At 37.4% G+C, this 20,765-nt stretch overlaps 2 protein-coding genes and 1 pseudogene across 2 annotated transcripts; 2 read left to right on the plus strand and 1 right to left on the minus strand.

The window, feature by feature from the left end:
* Positions 1-2,207, plus strand: part of LOC101299796 — a 9,365-nt pseudogene extending 7,158 nt beyond the window's left edge.
* A 10,815-nt stretch (positions 2,208-13,022) lies between these two features.
* On the plus strand, positions 13,023-16,128 carry LOC101309749 (multiprotein-bridging factor 1a-like). The gene is made up of 4 exons (XM_004303142.1): positions 13,023-13,330; positions 13,938-14,021; positions 15,555-15,637; positions 15,739-16,128. Exons 1-4 carry the CDS (start codon positions 13,189-13,191, stop codon positions 15,856-15,858), a joined length of 429 nt encoding a protein of 142 aa, XP_004303190.1. The 5' UTR covers positions 13,023-13,188; the 3' UTR covers positions 15,859-16,128.
* A 670-nt stretch (positions 16,129-16,798) lies between these two features.
* Positions 16,799-18,528, minus strand: LOC101310041 (phospholipase A1-IIdelta-like). Its single transcript, XM_004303143.1, has one exon. It carries the CDS (start codon positions 18,454-18,456, stop codon positions 17,095-17,097), a length of 1,362 nt encoding a protein of 453 aa, XP_004303191.1. The 5' UTR covers positions 18,457-18,528; the 3' UTR covers positions 16,799-17,094.
* Between the last annotated feature and the right edge of the window lie 2,237 nt (positions 18,529-20,765).

Consider the following 20,765-nt stretch of genomic DNA (forward strand, 5'->3'; position numbering starts at 1 on the left):
CCGATTGCCTTACGATTCATCTTCGTCCAATTAGCATTTGAAGTCCCTTCCGGCTTAGCATCAACTCCTTCAATGGGCTCATGCAAATCTTTGCAATAGAGTATGTCCTCCATTCGTGGCTTCCATGTAATCCAATTTGAGTGGTTGAGTCGAACCATTGTACTCCTTGAACCTTCCATTTTAACGCCCACGCCCTACGAACCAAGGGCTCTGATACCACTGTTGGGAAAAATAATATAATGGAAGTAACAACTCAAACCACACAAAGGATAAATATGTAAAGATGTAAAAGATAGAGGAAAGGGAACACCAGATATAACGTGGTTCGGCAATGTGCCTACGTCCACGGGGCAGTAATAACAAGAACTTCCACTATAAAATAATGGGTACACGAGATACACAACTTCAAGAACACTACTTGAAGGAAACCCTCTCTCACACTTGTTTTGCTACCAACTACTCTACACTCTCAACTTGGAATGGACACTCTTCTCTACTTGGAAGATGGAGGTTTGAGATGGATGAGATCCTTGGAATGAGCAAATGACTCTCCTTTTATAGGCTAAGGAGGAATCATCTAGACCTCTCATTAGTCCTCTCCCAATAAATGGTACTTCATGAATCTTCATGTAACTCATGCCTTAACTATAACTCCAAAACCACCCATGTTCTTTGTGTAACTCATGTAACGTTTGTGTAACTCATGTAACTTATGTAACTCATGAAACCTTTCATATTATTTTCATTACTGTTTTATTTATTTTGGTCTGGATATTATAACAGTTACTCTAAGAATTCGATATTGAGATTAAAGACAAGAAGGGGAGTGACAATGTGGTCGTTGACCACTTGAGCAGATTAGTATGCGAAGAGGACACCTTGCCCTTGTGTGAGACATTTCCAGATGAACAACTCTTCGGAATCGAGGTAAGTGAACCCTCGATTCCGAAGAGTTTTCCTGACAACTCTTTGATATTGTGAACTATCTTGTGACTAAAACTTTTCCGGACACTTTACCTCGTTCTCAAAAAGAAAAGCTTAAGAAATTAGCTAGGCATTACATTTGGGATGACCCTTATTTGTGGAAACATTGTTAAGATCAAATAATTAAGAGATGTGTCCTTGAAACTGAACATCAAACTATTCTTGCCTTTTGCCATTCTGAAGTATGTGGAGGTCATTTTGGATCTCGAATGACTGCCCTTAAAGTGTTGGATGCAGGTTTCTTTTAGCCTACAATTTTTAGGAATGCCTGTATGTATTGCAAGACTTGTGATAGGTGTCAGAGATTAGGAAACCTAGGACCCAAAGATCAAATGCCTTTACACCATATTATAACTGTGGAAATTTTTTATGTGTGGGGTATTGATTTTATGAGACTTTTTCCTTCATCAAATGGTTATTTGTATATTCTTGTGGCAGTTAATTATGTGTCTAAATAGGTGGAAGCGATAGCCACCAAAACTAATGATTCCAAAGTTGTCGCAGATTTCCTTCGCTCTGACATCTTTTGCAGGTTTGGAATGCCGCGAGTTATCATAAGCGATGGAGGATTACATTTCTGTAACAAATCAATTGAGGCTCTGCTGAAAAAGTACAATGTGACACACAAGGTTTCCACGCCTTACCATCCTCAGACAAATGGACAAGCAGAGATCTCTAACCGTGAGATTAAGAGGATTTTGGAGAAGACAGTGGGCCCAACGCGGAAAGATTGGAGCCAAATGCTAAACGATGCATTATGGGCTTACCGCACAGCTTACAAGACCCCCATTGGAACATCACTATTTCGGCTGGTCTGTGGGAAGACATGTCACCTTCCAGTGGAGCTTGAACATAGAGCATGGTGGGCAGTAAAGACTTTCAACATGAACCTTGATAATGAAGGCCTGCACAGGAAGCTCCAATTGAATGAACTTAAAGAGATTAGAAACGATGCCTATGACAATGCATGGATCTACAAAGAGAGGACTAAAACTTATCATGATAAAATGATCCGTGGAAAATCTTTTGTTGTTGGCCAGAAAGTTTTATTGTTTCATTCTAGACTTAAACTTTTTCCTGGTAAGTTACGTTCTAGATGGATCGGTCCTTTCATAGTTACTTATGTTTTTCCACATGGTGTTGTGCAGATTAAGAGTGAAAAGACTGGAGAAAAATTCAAGGTGAATGGACATCGGTTGAAGCCATACTATAAGGCGTTCTAGGAATACAATGTGGAGGAAGTACCCCTCCAAGAGGCACCATTCACACAGAACTGATGTGTGGTACAATCATCTAGCTCATGGATGTTAAACGAGGCGCTAATTGGGAGGCAACCCAACTCAACTGAAGATGTGGAGGAGCCGTCAACGCAGATTTGTTTTCCATCCCTTCTTCTCTTTTACTTTTCTGTTTTTGTTTGTTGGGTCATGAGTTCCTACTTCCTGCTTTCATTCTACACATTATTTTGTGCACATTGAGGACAATATAGAGTTTGAGTGTGGGGGAGGGATTTACATGTTTGTTGAATCTGTTATTGAAACATGTTTGTTGAATATGTTATTGAAAAACACAGAAAAATCGAAAAATTTGAAAAATTCAAAAACAGTTTTTGTGAGCTTTTGAGTTTTTTGTTTGTTTTTGTTTTGAGTCTTAGGAGCCCTTAACCGTCAATGATGAGTGTAATTCTCTGAATTATGGATAAAGAATGATCTCAAGATTAAGATGATTTTCAACTGATATTCTGTGGTTAATTGCAATGAATGGAAATCATATGAAATGTAGTGGATGTGGTTTTGAAACTTTGGTACAGAAATGAGCATGTTAAGTCAAATTTTGATTTATATGAACCCTAATGTGAGCTTTTGAGCCTTTATATGTGCCATTCTTGCTGAGTGCTTATTGAAATATTCTGATTCGTTTTCTTGGCTATCATTGTTCAAAAACCTCATTATTCTTTCAATTTGATTGATTGCTTACCATAACTTTTAATGAACTCTAGATGACTAGAACTCACTCTTGTGAACTTTCAAAACTTGTATCATAAAACACTTTGATTTTGGAAAGGATAAATGGAACTTTTTAGGATGAACACCATTACCAAACAAGCTTGTGTCCCTATTTGTGTGTGCTGCACACCCCTCTAATTGAACCCCCTTTGAGCCTACATTGAGCCTTTTCTTTCATCACCCACAAAACTACCTTGAGCTTAGTACAGTAATATCTCTACCCTTGTCCTTTGGACCTAGTAGAGCAATTGTGGTGTAATATGAAGTGATGATGTAAAACAAATGTAGGGGAAATGACTTGTCCTTGTAAAAGAAAAGAAAAGAAAAGAAAATGCCGTCAACAGTAAAAGAAAGAAAAAAATAAAATTTCGGCAGAAAAAGAAGAAATCTGGACATTGTCTTTATATTGTGAAATGGGAGTTTTTGTTGTAAATGGAAGGCCCAAAAACTGAAATTATTTGGCCTTTGTTCTGTTTCATGATGTTGTAAGGTGGTTAGAATGACGAAAGACCCAACAAGATGGTATCTGGCCCTTGATTTGGCGACAAAAGGCGTGTTTGGAAATGCTCTACTAGGTCCTTAGGAATTCTGCAATTCCTACTCCTAAATTCATACCCCTAGCCCAACCTCATTAACACCTTTTAAAGTTTCTTTTGATCTAAAAGATGAGTAAAATTTGATCTGTGAAGTTTGTTCCAAGAGTTGAGCCTATGGTATGGTTCATTTGTGTGAGTAATTGATTCTTTCACGAGGTTTTATTTCTGTTTAACATATGTTTTTGTTCTTATAAATGCAAACTTTGTGCATGCCTCAAAATTCTTTCTCTTGCATAATTTTGAATTACTAAGCCAGAAAATCTGAGTGAAAAATGAGTGCATATCCTGTGAGATTGAATCATATTTGTCTGAAACATATATGCTGAGCTTAACCATCACCATTGTTCTTCTGTGTCCTACATGTAAATATGTGATCTATGCATGGCAATTAGCTTCTGAAACTTCATGGAATGATTCTTGGTTGAGTGCTAATTTTGATGCCATGAGAATAGAGATTCTGAGACAATAGTTATGGGCATTAGAGTCTGTTTGTTTTGTGTATAATGTTATCAAGTCTTGTTGTTATGGTTTTGCTATGGGACTAGTAAAAGCTAAGTGTGGGGGAATTTGATATGAGCATAAAGTGCTATGTTTTTAATGTGTTTCCTACCCTATTTGGCCGTATTATTTCCTCAATAATTCCATTTCTAACATGTGTTGTGATTGTAGAGGGACAAAGAGCTTAATTGAGAAAAAAGGCCCAAGTAGTACACGGATGGGAGAGAAAAATACAGAAAGCCCAAAAGAAGGCCCAAGTCCAAAAAGGAAGGAGAAAAGTCAAACATTTCTCCTAGTCCCACATAAGTAAGAAAAAATAAATAAATTTGGATTTAAAGTCTAAAAAGGGAGGAGAGTTCCACATCATTTTTGAAGAGAAGTTCCACCAAGATTTCCTCTATATAAAGACAGCCTTGGGTATTTCTTATATCATCATTCATTCACATTAAAAACCAGAGGGATAAGAGAGCAGCAGCAGCAGCCTCTCCCTTCCTTTTGTCAAGCTTCTTCCTCCTTTGCTAAGCCTTGAAGGACTTCTCCATGAAGGCAGCAATGTTGGAGACTTGAAGCATTAAAGTAAAGCATTCTTTTGATGTCAACAAGCTTCCTTGGAGATTTGATAAAGTGTAAACATTACCTATACTTTGTTTTAATTTTCTTTACAAATTTATAGGTATATTTCGTGTGCTAAATTTAGGATATAGAAGCATGTTTTGCATGTTTTTGTGTTCAATAGATTCAGAATTTTATGAAACATATTGATGTTCGTTAATGATTTTCTGGTGATCCGATCTTGTGAGTTTTAATGATTGAAAGTTTGTGTTTTTGTTTAAATCAAAGAGTTAGAATGCATGCTAGCTATTGCCATGATTCATGCTAAGCTTCTTCAAGTAAGTATGTTTCTCTAAGTGGTGGAAACTATGTAATAATAGTTGAAAATGTAAACTACAACAAATGCATGTTACGACTTCTCGGGTGTGCGTTGTTGTTCAATCTCAATTCTTTAATTCTTAATAATTCATGTTTATTGTGGACAAGTACTCTTCAGTATTGAATGCAGCAATTTACATGAAATAATCTAAGTTCTAGACTTCTCTGTGCTTAGGTGATAAAGTAAGTAGAATTAAAGGAATGCATGTCCTCTTCTGGAATGTGTTCCGAGATTGTTTCTCTTGTTAAGAACTTGCATTATAATCGGATTGTTGGAATGAAACGTGATCTTGATGTGTGATGGAATTTGAATTTATCTCTGTTTGCAATGTTGAATGAATTGATCACCTGTACATATCTTATTTTCTGTTTTTAGGAACATAGAACAAACCTTCCAAACCCCCCCCCCCTCTGTTACCTTGTACCATATGTATATTTGTGATTGAATGCTTGTAAATACTTAGTTGCTGACTCTTTAGTGTAACCGTGACTGCATAAGTGCCTTTTAAGTCCCCAGATTGATCGAACCCTATTTGCCAATACCACGTTCTGATAAAAAAAAGGGTTTTTAAATTGTGTGCCCGGTAACGAGCACGTCAGTGTAGTGTACTTGTTTCTTCATTAGGTGTTTGCTATTGATAAGATTTTATACAAGACAACAATAAAACGCATCCAATGTCATATAATTTATTGGTGATTCATGAACATCTAAGGTGAAATGTTGTGAATTATATAAATGTGGTTATCTACCTAACACTACGCCAAAAATGAGCTTTTACGGCCCGCAATGCACGCCGTAAAAGCCTTTTTACGGCGTACAAAAGTAGGCAGTAAAAGCTCGAGCCGTAAAAGACTAATATCTTTTACGGCGTGCAAAAATACGTCATAAAAAAACAATTAACACGCCGTAAAACTAATTCCATAAATGTCATTTAGGTCATTTATCACCCTCTTTTAAGGCGCACACTACATGCCGTAAATAAAGTATGTTCAAATAAAAAAAAAATCTTCTTACTCAAATGTCATGCTCAAATTACCATCAATATATATAACTAATGTCATTTACAAAGTAACAATTTAGAATGTATCAATATAACTCATTACATCAAGCTAATAAGCAAATGACCAAACATGACTTTGAAGTTAATTACCTATGCTACAACAAACACTGAATTTAGGTTCCTTTCAATATGCTTCTCTAAAGAGGTCTCCCTTGAAGAGCCTGTGGTACTGCTCCCACTTGTTTTTTGTAACCACAACCTAAAATGATGATATTATCAAATTCAGCTAAACAATTGCATCAAATTCAGCTAAACAATTGCATCAAATTCAGCTAAACAAAGTTGTAATTGTACATCTATGAACTTCAACTTACCCTTTGGCCATATTGACATGGTTAACAATTATGACTTATCATCTGATTGGAAGGCATAACAAGCTGAAAGAAACCAATATCATTGAACAGCTTGCCACGGATGAAAGATCAAATTTTTTTCTATCACCCTAGAATCAAAACTCATTTTTATGTTTATGGAAAAAGTTATACCTGCTTTGCGGTAATCATAAGACCTTCAAGTACATATATAGTCATCAAACACGAGATGGACATGAATCACCTACAACACCCAAACTAGCAAAATTAAGATCATTCAGCAAAGCAAATATCAAACTAAAATGAACACAAACAATTACAGGAAGCACGAATACTAATTGCTCAATAAGGCACCAACTTGAACTTGGGAACACAAATTGGTAATACACAATCAGAAAGCACAAGCAACCGAATCAAAACAGAAAGAAACAGAATGAGCAGATAACTGTAAGCACACAACCAGATATGCAGTATTTCAACATAGAGAAAATAAAAGCAAAGCCTTGAAACTTTAGAGAGCAACAAAATTACTTCTAGCAGATTAGATTCCATAAAGCCAAATTTCAAGGGGTAAGGATTTTGTAATTACATATAGCAACACTCAAATTTCACCATTATACATACAGCTATATTATCTTCCAGGTAAAAGTTGTTTATGATAGGAATCAATAGGACTAATTATCTTCTTGCGTTCTTATTTAATCTTGACATTGTACTAACCAATTGAGCGATCCATACACACTAATCGATCTGGAGTGACAAGCTGGACTATGCTAACAGCCTAAGATCCAGTGTTCTCTTATCTCTGTGAAGCATAAAAGTATTTTAAGAAGACCGAGGAGCTAGCTAACATAACGAAAACTAACAAAAAAAATCTCTTATAATAGGATCTGCAGCTGCAAAATAGTAGATGAAATCAATTTAACTGAGGAGATCCAGATCATCCTTAATTCTAAGTATTTTATATAATTTCATGCACTCTCGTTTTTTCATTTTCTGGGATCGATCTAAAGAGAAACTGATACTCGATCATATATATCCCAAGTAATTAAAAACTAATTAAGCTAGAAAGAACCCATATATATATGACATAGAAATAATAATAAAATTGAGACGACACTTAGAACTAATAATCCAGGGTACTCACTTCATGTAAGCCAAATAGCAAAACCAAACCACGAGAGATATACATAGATTAACAGTAGGCTACTTGTGATGTTGATGATTATATAATAGAAATATATGTCATACATATCATTTATTCTAAGATCTATTTCCATATACTAGAGAGAGGGGAGAGAGGGAGAGCTAGCTTTACATAATTAAATCGATAAACAACCACGAGATCATATAGTAACATATCCTTGTTAGGGTGGAAAGCTTGATGTATACATCGTACATAGTAAACATCATATGATTCTTTTCGAACATAGTAAACATCATATGATTCTTTTGATGTATGCATCGTACATAGATCGAGTATGTATGTATATTAGTAAAGAAAAACTATAATGTAAATATCATATGATTCTTTTAATTTCTAACAAACCATTTGATTTCCAGCAGGTTATAAATTCTCTATTTCATTTAAAAGAGTAGTGAAACTATCCTAATTAAATCAAAGTGAGTATAGTGAAGATTGGAAATGGAAATTGCAGAAAGCAACAAATTAAAGAGCACTTGATTTAAGAAATAGAATCCAATTACCAAGAACAAGGGACTGAAACGCTTTTGGGCTCCACCTGAACTCGACGAGGTCGCTGAAAGCTCAAGAATACTGTCGTCTGAAAACTTCGATTGGAACCCAGAAATATGCAGCAAAATAGAGAAATAGGATTAGGGCTTTAATATGGAAATTGAAGCTCAAGGAAGAGTGAAAACAAGAGGGAAGTGATGGGTTTACCTTCACAAAGCACGGGCTCACCAGAGAGAAAGAGATTCGGCCAGAAATCGGATTTGGGGGTTAGGGTTTGGACTTCAATTTTTGAAAAGTTTATGGTTCTAAGTCGAATTGGTGGGTAGGGGAAGGTGGAGAAGAAGAAGACGAACATTTTGGTGGTGGACTTGCGGCATGCGGCAGCCGAAATCGGCTACGCCACGCCGGAGATGGCGGAGGCAGGCGAAGACGGAGAGAGAGAGAGTTCTAGGCTCGGGTCAACACTAGTTTCGATTTTGACCAAAATCAACCTCTCTTCCCTTTTATACATGACTTGATGGTTAAAACCCTAATACGGCGTGCAACTATTACACGTAGTAAATACCTTACACTTATTAACGGCGCGCAATGAAGGAATGCCGTAAATGTCTCTTCATTTATGGCGTGCTTTTATTGCAAGCCGTAAATAACTTGAGACACAATCTCATTTACGGCGCACTTACAAAGCACGCTGTAAATAACTCTACGTAACATTATATTTATGGCATGCTATAAATGCACGCCGTAAATTTTAGGCGGTAAAAGCCCTGAATTCTTGTAGTGTAAATACTCGTATATAAAACGATTTAAAGAGAATGAGAAAAACTTTTATGTTTCCTCGTATGTTTCTTTAATTTGTAGCAGGATTACTATGATCGAGTTTCTAATAAAATAAGAGAACGCAAAAGCTTGCTCTGCTAGGGTTTTGCATTTAATACCGCCAAGCCAAATTTCATGGAGATCTTGGCTTGGAATTGGCGAGCATTGAACAATACAGGGCTCTTCAGGCTTTACAAATGCTGATTTGGCAAAAGAAAACCCTCACTCATCTTCTAATTAACAAAAACAAAGATTCATGATCGCAGGTTCATGAATAGTTTGAGATTGCAGATCATGTATTGAAATTGGGAAACGATCTTCAGTGAAGGGCAATATGGATGGGTAGCATTGTTTTGGAAAGATGGTCTTAATGTACGATTGTTTCACAGTCGAAATTTTATGTTGATGTTGAAGTCCATGCTATTGGTGGCCCTGGTCTTCGATGGTGAATGATAGGCTTCTACGGTCACCTAACAATAACAGAACAACGCCATTCCTAGGCGTTGTTACAAAGAACTAAGTGACGCATCGTCTTTACCTTGGGTAGTGATCGGTGATTCAATGAGATATTGAATATTGGTGAAAAAGATGGAGGGGTTTTCAGGTGCGAATCACATATGAGACACTTTTTGGGAGGCACTCAATATGGCTGAATTACTTAACCTTGGTTACTTTGGGGCACCGTACACATGGAAAGGAGGTGTACACTGCCGACTTAGAAGTGCAGTGGCCTCACCATCTTGGATTGATCTTTTTCCAGCATCTAGGGTTTTACATCTTCCTCTAATTCATAGAGATCATGTCCCGATTTTTCTTGTGGTGTGTGTTGATCCTCCAGCAATGCGAGCTTATTTCGAAAAACTATTCAAGTGTGAGCGTTTTGGATTTAACATAAAGCATGTAAGAGTGTTATTGAGGAAGGTTGGGCGATTCCTGCTGTTGGACAACCTATGTACTAAGTTGTGTCGAAAATAGCTCATTCTCGTATGACACTTAACAATGGCAACGCTCAACTTTTGGCAACCGAAAGAAAGAAATTGAGCTCTTATGAGGGCGTCTAGAGGAGCTAATGAAACTGCCCTTGAGTGCGAAATACCTAAAAGAACACTCAACTTTGTCTGGTAATTAAGTTGGAAGAAGGATTATTAGTGTTCGAGGTGGATGGGCCTAAACAATTAGAGGAGGAGGAGGTGTGCTGGAAGCAATGGTCTAAGGTTATGTGGCTAACTGAAGGAGTCAGGAACACAAAATTCTTCCATAGAAAAGCATCTAATCGTCGGGCAAAAAATAGGTTGGTGAGATTATTTGATTCAGATCCGATGGTAGACGTCTGTGGGCAGTATGGAACATGTGGTTTTGAATTATTTTGCTTCCACTTGTAGACGTGGAAAATTTAATGAGAAATGATATTCATTTAATAATTCAAACATCGAGCAGACCTGACAAATTACATACATGACTTATGAGTCATCAAAGTTAAAAAGACTCCGAAAAAGTCACGTGACGACGTGTGAAGGGATAGTTTGCAATAAAATCATTTGATTCCGACTAAAATCAAATATTAAATATCTTCACATGTACAAGAAATCATATATATATATATATCAATTTATGCATTCGCTAACTTTCGTTTCTCACTTGTATTTGATGTATAACTAAAACAGGAATAAAACAACGTCATAAAAACTCTTACATTTGTTTGTTTAAGTGTTTTGTTCATTTTTCGGATGTCAAGTGAAGACACATTACATGAACCATAGCCCAACTATAAAAGATAGTTCCAAACCCCAAAATCCGGAAACCAAAAGTGACACAGTGAGTTCTAATATAATAGTATAAGATATATGATCAGTAGTATTTAGAAGATCTTATAAGCGAGAAGTTTGAAATGGTTGCTCTTTACCATACTTATGCAAAAGCAATGGGTTTTAATGTTAGAGAACATGACAATAGAACAAGTGCAAGAACTGGGGCAATCACTATTCAAAAATTGGTTTGTTTTGCAGAAGGTGAAAGACGACAGGAACATATGAACAACTATGACACTACCAAAAATGTCATCTTTTGTTCTGCTCAAGTCACCCCTACAACTATTGTGCATGTTGCAGCTACTATCAGCTCTACTTATCACCTCATCAACAAAAAGTCATGCTCCAACTGTCTAAGAAGTTTAGAATCTATTAGAGGGATTCCTCTCCAACTCCAAAACTGGTTTAAGTTGAACTTTGATGACTCAGTAACTTCCAACTCGTCGGTTGCTGGCTTTATTATCAGAGATTCTTCTAGCACCCTTATTGTGTCAGGTGCGCAGAAGCTTCACAACTCCTCAATTCTGCTAATTGAATGTTTTGCTCTAAGAGATGGGCTCCTTGATACCAAAAGGCGCATTTGTCATCAAATTGAAGTAGAAAGAGACTCGTTATCATCAATTGTGTCAAAAGTTCTTGTGCTAATCCTTGGAAGCTCAAGTCTCTAATTTGAGATGTTAAGGCTCTAGCTGATTCTTTCGTCAGTATATCCATCTCCCATACCTTCAGGGAAACGAATTTTCTTGTAGATGCTCTGGCCTCGGGTCTTCATTCGTTGAAGTGTTGGTTTGATTGTATTCCCCCTCAGGCTCAGATGGTTCTTCTTCTAGATTCTTCTTGTGTTGGATGCATAAAATGCTCCTCGTTGTAATTTAATTATTTTTCTTCACAAGAAAAAAAAAAAAAAAAAACTATGACAAGGTGACATTGCCAATGTTTGCTCAAGGTAAGGTACTTTAAGAAGAAGATTGCGTATGTGGTGGTTAATTTCAAGATAGATCATTCTCATAATCTTGCACAACATTGTACTTAAAGGGGATGCAAAAGCTGCACGAAATTATTTGGACATAAAAATAGCCACAAAGGAGCAATTTTTTTTCCAAGTATAGCACAAATGAGAATAACAGGTTAGCTAACTTGTTTTAGAGAGACTCTGTTTCATTTATAGATTATTCTTGTTTCAGAGATGTGTTGGTATTTGATAGCACATACAAGACTAATTAATGTCTATAGGAAACCGTTGATACAATTCAAACAACCAGTTAATGACTACTATTTATGGGATTTTCTTTCCTTTATATTTATTTATTGCTTTCTCTACTCCATTTTCTATGTCTCCCTCACTCGGCTCATGTTTTGTTCTATTGCTATTTTGAAATGTGTAAATCAATAAGGGAAAAGCTCCTATTTATACTAGCTATGTTCTTGGTGACCAAGCAATAGAATTCTGATTTTTGGTCATCAAGTAAACTTGGCCATCAAGCAATATAATGCTTGTTCTTGGCCATCAAAGGAAACAAATATAATTATATGCATATGGTGTAAATATAGAATGGAACAAAATATGGAAGGATTGAATATGTAGATTCAATCCTTTATCAAATCAAAAGCAACATACACAAGAACACAAAGTTTGTTAACAACAGTGTAAACCTCTCTCGAGGAAACGTCACTGCGAGACTTTTAAAGTAGTCCACACTAAATCAAATCCACTATAGAGTAAGAATAATTACAGATCTATCAAGTAGTGATATTCAACACAATCAATTTACTAGTATTCCAAACTAACTTAACCTTACAACTAATAATCATATTCTAACTCTCCTTGAATCTGATACGGATATGAAGGAACTGAACACGCCTTTTTTTTTTTCAACTTTACTTATCTCAATCACTTATGCAAATGAATAATGAAGATCATATCAAACATATGAGAGATGAGAGAAATAGCATGAACACAATATTAACTCATAAGCAATGCATCAAAGCTTTTTTCTATTCTCTAACTCGATGTCTTAGATTACAAACTCGACCTCATGAAAAATTCTCAAAAATATTTTCGAGTGATTATATTTAAGCATTCTAAGTGCGAAAACTTATTTTTGAAGACTCCAACTAAGCTCGTACAACTTTATGCAGCTCACGATGCTTTTCTATACTTGTGATTGGAACTAGAAAGCTCATATTATCACCGATAACCTTGCGAATCCGCTCAACTTCCAACCTTACATACTTTCACTCGACCAACCCTAGAAGGCGTCATTTACATATTTCTTAACCCCTAAATATCAATGTCGGTTTTCGTTCCAAAACACCAAAAAGGCAAAAAAGAAAAAAAGAAAATATATCCGGGAGGCCCAGAGAGCCATCAGTATAAAAGAAGCCAGGCTTGGCATAGCAATCCAAGACCCCTAGACCATCTTCGAAAGCTAGAAAACGGAGCACTCCATATTCTCATACCCTCTGCAGATCGCCAGCCATGTCAGGAGTCGGACCAATCTCACAGGACTGGGAACCCGTCGTCATCAGGAAGAAGGCACCCAACGCCGCCGCTAAGAAGGACGAGAAAGCCGTCAACGCTGCTCGCCGCTCCGGCGCTGAGATCGAAACTGTCAAGAAAGGTCTCTATCTTCTTCCCCTCTCTTCCTTTTGTTTCTAGGTCTTGATTGATTTTTAATTATTTTCAATATATATATGAAATCCTGGAAATTATTGTCCGAAAACCTATTTATGTGATTAAACGTAGATGAAGTAATATCGGAAACTAGTTTTTCAGTTGTGGATTATATTTGCATAACTTAGTCATAATGGTTTTGCTTCAGTTGTGTGGTCACTGAATGTCCTGTAAACCGCCTCAAATGTACACATGGGTTGCAGTTTTGCAGCAGCCTTGTGTTTAAGTTTATCTAAATTGGTAGAAAATAGAGAGATTTTCATGCATCAAATGGTGCTTTAACTATGACAGTCTGCTTTGCTTTTCTGTTTTCTTGTTGGAAGGGTAAAGGGTGGGAAATCTTTTGTGAGAACTGTAACTGGTAGGTGGGGGTTTTGGGTATGTTATTCCTTTTGTAATTTTATTATTTTGTGATTTTATAGTTGTATTTACCAATTTGATGCCACTTAAGAGTTTGTGTGAATTATTCCATCATAGGTCCTTTAATTTTGGGTGGTGTGCTGCATAATTTTAGAAATCGACATCCTAATTTTTATTTGGTTATCCTTATGCAGCTACTGCTGGACTTAACAAGGCTGCCTCCAGCAGCACTTCTCTAAACACAAGGAAGCTCGATGAGGAAACTGAAGTTCTTGCTCGTGAGTTCATTTTTACACCACACTATGCATGCATCGAATTTGTACTTTCCAGATAATATTGATATATCCTTGTTGAATGAGCTAAAGAGCTTTTTCCTGAGACATCTATCCCATACTGTTTTAGTTTGCGCCCATGAAATCAAGAAAGGAAATAGGTCTCTTTAACAATTATCCAGTTGTTTCCTTGTCTATGGGGAGAGATGAAAAATTGTGAACTAGAGTTCCTAGGTCCAAACTGGCCAAGTTTGGTGTGTCTCTGTATCTGTCTTCCCCAGAACTCCCAATGGTGGGAAGTGAGCAGCCCAGCTGCTTCAGTGTTTCCTTCTATAACATTTTTCCATACCTTTGGTACATATGACGTGTTTATGTATTATTCAGTCATTCCTTCATTTTTATTTCTACTGACTTAAGAATACCAGGTCCAAACTTGATAAGTTTGGTGAGCTATGTGATTCTGTTTTCTCATGACCCCTCAATGACGGGAATCAGTGAGCTACCTTGCTGGTGCACCGTTTCCTTCTATAAAGGTTTTGCATAGCTTATATATTTATAAGGTGTTTACACATTATTCCTTCATTTGTATTTCATCTACAATGCTAAGAATCCATTGTGAATTGGAGTTCAGAGGTCTGAGCTGGCAACAGCTGCTCTGCCAGTGTGGGTAAGGCTGTATGCATCTATCCTCCTGAGCCCCTTAATGGGGAGCCAGTGGCTATCCCATCAGTCAGTTGTTTCCTTCTATCAGTTTGTTGCATAGTTCATTTCTGAGATACCAATTATGTGTTTATGTATTATCCCTTGACTGGTATCCCGGTATCCCCTGCATGTTAAGCTTCCATTCTGAAATGCATGGAGGTCAGATGTCCAAACTGGCAATAGCCTCTCAAGTGGGGATTGTATGCTATATGCATCAATCCTCTCATGAACCCTCAATGGCAAGAGCCAGCTAGCTGCTCCCGTGTTAATTATTTTGTTGCAAGCTATCTCCATGTACGTTCTGTTTTCATCTGTCTTTTTGAGCTTGGGGTGGAGAAGAGTACCTAGCATAGATGCTTCCCTGAAGTGCATTATTGCAAATGTGCAATAAGAACGGTGAAGAAATTACATCTTTAACTTGTTAGATCCTTCTCGTATCGTTGTACACTTATATAGTCTTCCTAGCGGATAGTCTGTTCGTACAAATAATGTGTTGATATTGATTTTTCCCTTTTCTCATGTGTCTTTGTGGTTCTATTTAGTTTATTTGACTGGTGACGTGGAAATGTTTTTGATGTAATACAACCACTTCCTTTGCTTCTCTGATTGAGAGTGCTATACAAAGGAGACTTTTTTGAGTATGCTTGTTCATGCATCAGACTGAAGATATTTGGACTTTGGACGTTTGTATTTGGTGTTTTTATGTGATATTTGTGTTTGTTTGGCTGTGCTCTTGTTTATTTTGTTGCCATTGTTTTAAGCTATATGTTGCTTGTTTTATTCTTTATTTTCTTTTTTCTGTTTTTATGTGTTAAGTGTCATCTATTTTGATTGTAGATGAGCGTGTTCCAAGTGAGCTGAAGAAAGCTATTATGCAAGCTCGTATGGATAAGAAGCTTACCCAGGCTCAGCTTGCACAAGTAAATCTCTCTTTCTCACTATATAGTTATACATAATAAATAATATAATTTGTAACTGCATCTTATAGATTTGATTAATTATAATCTTGATTTATGTGCAGATCATCAATGAGAAGCCTCAAGTTATCCAAGAGTACGAATCTGGGAAAGCTATTCCAAACCAACAGGTAATTGGGAAGTTAGAGAGAGCTCTGGGAGCGAAACTGCGTGGAAAGAAATAAAGAAGCCTGGAAAGGGAGGGAGGATGCTTGGCTATTAAGTTTGAACTAATCATGTTTTGCATTGCAATCTTTAGTTTAAGTTTGAACTAATATGCTGCACCTCAACCTGTATTTATCTTCCAGAAGGTTGTGTGTTTGGTGCATGAAGTACCTGTGCTTTTAAGAATATTTATGAAATGACCAATGTGCAAACAATTTCTGCCTGATCTGTCTTTGCCTTGCCTGTGTACTTGCGTGCGTACCCCTTTTATTTTTGTAATCATCTGATGCAAAAGATTGACGGATAGTGTAAAATAGGTATTGCAGTATAAATAGAAATTGATCTGTTTTAGCGTAAGTGGTACCTTATGGCGGTATAAATAGGTCAAAAAAATAGTGTCTGAGATCACAATAACAGTAGCTACTTTAGTTTGAAGTTGATACATATACTCTGTCCGTATCATTTAAGCTCACCGCCACATTTTTTTTTGACAGCTGAAAAGAAAAACAAACAAAAATTAGAGCACAAAGCTTAGCTAGGATCGTTACTTTCCGGCTGATCTAAATGGAATGTTGGGAACAGAGATAGTGAAACCAGATTACTGGAAAAGAATGGTTGTGACTTGTGAGTGTGAGTGTATTAACCGGTCTGCAACCAAAAGCTCCTAGCCACATATGGATCATGGCAGTTTAGACTTTAGAGCGTATCTCTAATTCTATAGTCCCAAGTACAAGATAAAGATGACTGTTAACCATATCTCAGTTTACATGTTAAGCGATGTTTATTGCTTTTTTCTTTTCTTAGAAGTCAATTCACCAAAGAATCAGTTTCATTATAATGACTCATGCGTATTTAAGCGACAAAATTAAGCCGTGACGAGAAAATTGGAGTAATGTAAGTTCCATTGCACAATGACTAGCTTCTGTGTTTGAGCGACAAAATTGATCCGTGGCAAGAAAATCCTAGAGCAATCTACCATGAAGTTACTTTTTTTAGGCCTAAAGAGTAAATTGATACACTCACATAATTAATTTACTGGATGAATCTGAACACATTATTGGTAAAGCACAAATGCTCGTGGACGAACAAAGTAGAGAAAATACATAAACAGTTCAACACAACTAGAAGCAGCCAATTAATTAATTAAATTCACAAAGGATGGCGATAGTCTATACTTGCTTCTGTGTCTGGCCACCATTGACTGGCTTATCAACACATTTTCAATACATATTCTCCGACATTGACTGGCCCACCGGTCAATATTCCGGAACCGGAAGGTCCTCATCCGCCGGTGGCGCCAGAACCCACTCCCCATTCTCATCCCTCACCATCCCTTTGTTCTTCTCCACCCACCACAACGCCGGCACCGAACACTCCGTCTTGAGAAAATCACACGACTTGTTCACCAAAGCCACACTCCTCTTCACCTTGAGCTCAAACTCACCCTCCTCCCCGTTCCACCCCGCCACCACATGCAGCATCGCCTGCAAGTTGTGCCAGTCCCCCGGGTCCTTCGAGTCCTTCAAATACGGCGACTTCCTCGTGTCGATCACCACGTCAGTCCCTATGTTCCGGTACCCCAGCAGCCTCCCCGGGTAGTGCGGAATCATATCGATCGTGTTCTTTATGTGCATGATCCTCAGATTCGGGTGCGTACTTATCCTTGTCTTGAAGGCTTTATTGCCGACTTGCGGACACCCGAACACGAAAGCCGCCACCGGAATGTCAGTCACTCCGTTCTCCACCAGGTCGAAACCGCTGACGACGGCGAGGCTAGCGCCGAGGCTGTGCCCGGTCAAGGCTATGCTCAGCTTCTCGCCTTTGTACTTCTCCCTCAGCTCGTTGATTTTGGTGACCAGCTGATCTCTGGCGCTTAGTTTGGTGAAGGCCGACTTCGAGTCGTCGGAAGTGTACATGGACAGCCAGCCCCTCATCACTTTCGGTATCTTGTCGTCTTCCTCCTCCTCGTCACTGCTACTAACCTCAGCGCCGGTTTGTGTTAGATCCTTGTTTACTGTGTTGTTGTTCTCCGGTTTGAGCAGCTGCTCGGCCGATACGAGCTCGGCGCCAAGCACATTGACCCACTCGTAGTTGCGGGTGGTGCCGCGCCAGGCGACGTAGATTTCGCGGCGGCCGATGGACTTGCTGTACTGGTCGGTGGTGACGGCGACGTAGCCGATCCAGTTAGACTCGCGGTCCCACGACTCGCGGGACAGGGAGTGGAGGAGGAAGGCCTCCGGGACGCTGACTTGTGCGGTGGCGTAGAGGAAGGAGGCGATCTCGTAGTTGGCGGCGTCTTGGAGCATGACTTTGTCGAAGAAGTTGGCGTGGCCGTAGCGGCTGGACCCGGCGTACTTGGAGTTGGCGTCGTTGTTGAAGGCGTCGTAGGTGCCCTGGCAGAAGTCGCCGCAGCGGAGGATCAGGGTTCGGAGGTGGACGTCCAGCGGGTCCAGGAGGCCGGCCCAGTTGTTCTCTCCAACGAGAGCTGACCATGCTGGTCCTGCTGGTTCAGTAGTGGAATTAGGGGTCTGGGTCTGGGTGGTGGTTTCCATAGCTGGTTTTGGTTCAGAGAGTGAAAGCTGTGTTTTCTTATGTTCCTTGGAATGGTGGCCTCCCATTAATGATCTCTCTTCTGGGTTCAAATCTTGGAGCTGCGTGTATTATTACGAAGGCAGCTACCTCTGAAAGTTAGTGTACGTATTATTATTGGGCGGAACTTCTACTATATATATATATATATATATATGCGTCTCTGTCGTATAAGTATGATCTTTCCAACGGTGGCGTTTGAAGTTTCCATTATTACTCGCGGAAGGTGGAAGAGAATGGTATTGACTTTGTTTTAGGGATTGACCCAAGAAAAAGAAAGACTCTGGTGGTGGAGATGAGGATTGGTTGGTGAGGAATTGTTGGTGTTCTATCTCTACACATTCATAGAAAATTATTTAGGGCAGGGTATCGATTCAAGTTATTTATGGAAATAATGCAGGAGAAGGTTAATTAGGGATTCCTTTAAATGAAGATTACTTTCGAAAATTATTTACGACATTTAGCAGCTTGGAAGCGTGTTTGACTAGAATTATAAAAGCGAACTTGGCGGTGGAAGCTAGAGCCAACTGATATTGTAGTTATGATAATGCACGATAGGGTACGTGTGGAGAACGAATAATTTTTTACTAGAACTTAGAAGCAATTGGAATTTGATTAGAGTGGCTTACGAAACAGATAATGATAATCAATGAAAGAAGTACGTGTGCACGTAGCTATTGAGGGAATTAGGGACAACTGATTATACAAATTAATCAAAGAAATGGTACGAGTTCGGAATGAACAAATGTGATGATAATTAACTGTATAAGAACGAGTTCTATGAGTAGTGTATACTGTATACATGTCAACATACGCCGCGAATCTCGTAGTCTATAGAAATGGGAAGCCTTCTAATCAATCTCATTAATCATGATTTTTGATTAGTACATTTGTTAGAGCAACTTCAGTGATAGAGTTAAATTTATTGCTAAATTTGTCAATGTTTAGATTTAAAATAGCAATATTTAACAATATTGTTAAAATGTATAAGTTTTAGTAAATTTTCTCTCCAAGATTGAGAAATTTATCAATTCTCTATATTAATTTCTAAATTTATCAACTATTTAGACATTCTACTTGAGCACGATTTTAGCTTAAAAATTGATTTTTTTTTTTGGTGAAATAGCAACTACGCTGAATATAATTTGATTAGTGCATTTTGGAATCAAAGTGAAAGTTGTTTTTAGCGGACAAGTGATCAACTAATTAGAAGAGTTTGAATCGTTTGATACGATGAATAGGGGTGAGGTCTCACTTATAAGGGGAGACATGAGACTTATACCAATTAATAGACCAAATGAGACTGTGTAATATGTTGGTTTTTAATATCTAAAAGTTAAAACAGTTTTAAAATCTAATGAGTTTCGTCTAGTACCATTTGGTCTAGCGGCATAGTCTTTTCTTAATAAGTGGGATGTTGACTCATGAAAAAATAGTTGTAGCATTTGAGTTATTGACACGATAAAAAAATATATATATATATATTCTAGCGAGTTTTTTAATACGAACTCTACGGTGGTTTTAAATACACATCCCTAATTAATTTTTTACACATCCTTATTATTTGACATTTCAAATGAGATTTTATTGGTATATTAAATTAATGACCAAAAAAGACATGTGTAATCCATTAGGAAGACAAATTAGAATATTAAAAACGTAGAACTTACATTTGGAAACTAATAATGTGAAAACATTATTTTCGGAAACTTATAAAGTTAAAATATTTATTTTGGAAACTAATGAGGTGAAAATATAGAACAAATTAAAATATTAAAATTGGAAACATATTTTGGAAAATATTGAAGTAAGTAAATACAAAGGACCCAAATACAAATTGTGCAATGAAATTTGGATAAATAGTTTCATGAGTACTCTAGTTTCATTCTTTTTCATTCTAAGAATTAATAATTTCCAAGTTTAGAATGTCAACAATGTAATTCTTAATTATATGAACTTATGTAGTGTTTAGATGCGGAAAAATTCCCTGAAAATTTATTGAAAGTAAGGATTTTATAATTTCTAATGGTGTGTTTGGATACGGGTGAATTCCCGAGAATTTAATAAAATAAAAAAATAATGAATTATCACTTTCTCAAGATCGACTCTTTCCATCGTTTTGATTCTTATCCCGTTGAATTAGCAATTTTCATGGGAAAATAATCGTGGAATTTGAAGGCTTCAATTCCCGTTTAAAATTTCTCACAAAATAGGCGTCATTTGTCAATTCCTTTAACTCATGTTAGTCTAAATACAAATTATTGTCATTTTAAAACTCTACATCATGTAATCCAAACAATAAAATTTCCAATTAACGAAATTTAAATTCAAGGAATTG

This window comes from Fragaria vesca, linkage group LG6, assembly GCF_000184155.1.
Source record: "Fragaria vesca subsp. vesca linkage group LG6, FraVesHawaii_1.0, whole genome shotgun sequence".
NCBI lineage: Eukaryota > Viridiplantae > Streptophyta > Magnoliopsida > Rosales > Rosaceae > Fragaria > Fragaria vesca.

What these genes read in the sequence shown, in the direction of transcription:
- LOC101310041 (XM_004303143.1), bottom strand. Translation starts at nt 18,456, where the DNA reads ATGGGAGGCCACCATTCCAAGGAACATAAGAAAACACAGCTTTCACTC.
- LOC101309749 (XM_004303142.1), top strand. Translation starts at nt 13,189, where the DNA reads ATGTCAGGAGTCGGACCAATCTCACAGGACTGGGAACCCGTCGTCATC. An exon ending in GGAAACTGAAGTTCTTGCTC is followed by an intron (nt 14,022 to 15,554) that starts GTGAGTTCATTT and finishes TTTTGATTGTAG; the next exon opens with ATGAGCGTGTTCCAAGTGAG. An exon ending in CCCAGGCTCAGCTTGCACAA is followed by an intron (nt 15,638 to 15,738) that starts GTAAATCTCTCT and finishes ATTTATGTGCAG; the next exon opens with ATCATCAATGAGAAGCCTCA.